Consider the following 1,137-nt stretch of genomic DNA (forward strand, 5'->3'; position numbering starts at 1 on the left):
CACACACACACACACACACACACACACACACACACACTCACATACACACACTCAAACACAAAGACACGTACACCCTCTAGTTTAGGTTCTCTTTTTTGCCTGGGGGAAAACGACATGACAGCACTCACCTATTTTCACGCCTTCTTGACGAAGTAATAACTCCACAAGTTCAATGTTCTCGTTATCCACTGCAATTTGTATGGCAGACCGCCCGAGCATGTCTGTGCAATTCACGCTAACAGGATCAGATCCAGTGAGGCAACGGATAACCGTAGGCTTGTCTCCCTTTTCCACAGCATCCAGAAAAATCCGTTCTTGGGGGTCCATTCTGTGACCTACAAAACAAAACCAACACAGACTGATTGTATAGTCTTTGCAACATGATATTCTACGACTACTTCATACGCAAGCAAATAAATTCTCTTCTATTGATTTGCTGCAGCTAATCTTAAGCAGCAACGGCAAATCTAAACAGTGGCTACCACGAGAAAGTCAGCAAATCTAAATAAATTGCACTTCAAATTGTGTAAAACGATCCAAATTTTCGAGGGGAGAAAAAGTGTTAGTCTTGGACAGGAGTACGTCTTACACGCTGTCACTATAATGTTTAAAAATGCCAGGGCAAAGGTTAGTGGCCGTTTGTACAGGTGATTGCCTTATACAGGTTGCCAGCAGAGCAGGGGTAGGGCTATAATTGGAAAGATTCTATAGTTTTATAGAACACTTTTTACAAAGTGCTGCATTATACTAAGCATTGTCAGTAGATGATCCCTTTCAATGTGTTCTAGAAACCAGGATCGTGTCATTAGTATGGTCGCCGACGCACAGACTAGCAAAAAATTAAATGTTGAGAGTTTTGGTACCACAACAGAAGAAGGGGGAAAATATCACCAAAAAGCCAAAAGTATGTTTAACCAAAAGGTCCCAAAGAGGCGAAATACTGCTTAGTGAAATAAAACAAAGTCATTATAACTGCATAATATATATCTATACAAAAAGATAAATAGATGACATATTTATATTATACATAAACACATACACATACAGATACACACACATACACACACATATACATACATACACATACACATACACACACACATACACATACACACACATACACACAAACACATACAT

General features: G+C 39.3%; 1 protein-coding gene across 1 annotated transcript in view; it reads right to left on the reverse strand.

The window, feature by feature from the left end:
• Positions 1-1,137, reverse strand: part of LOC101854586 (transient-receptor-potential-like protein) — a gene marked incomplete at its 3' end in the record, with an annotated part of 68,424 nt that overhangs the window by 56,318 nt on the left and 10,969 nt on the right. Inside the window, 1 exon segment of the mRNA XM_035970984.1 lies at positions 129-335. Coding sequence (XP_035826877.1) covers positions 129-335 — 207 coding nt within the window.

This window comes from Aplysia californica, unplaced genomic scaffold, assembly GCF_000002075.1.
Source record: "Aplysia californica isolate F4 #8 unplaced genomic scaffold, AplCal3.0 scaffold00355, whole genome shotgun sequence".
Lineage (NCBI taxonomy): Eukaryota > Metazoa > Mollusca > Gastropoda > Aplysiida > Aplysiidae > Aplysia > Aplysia californica.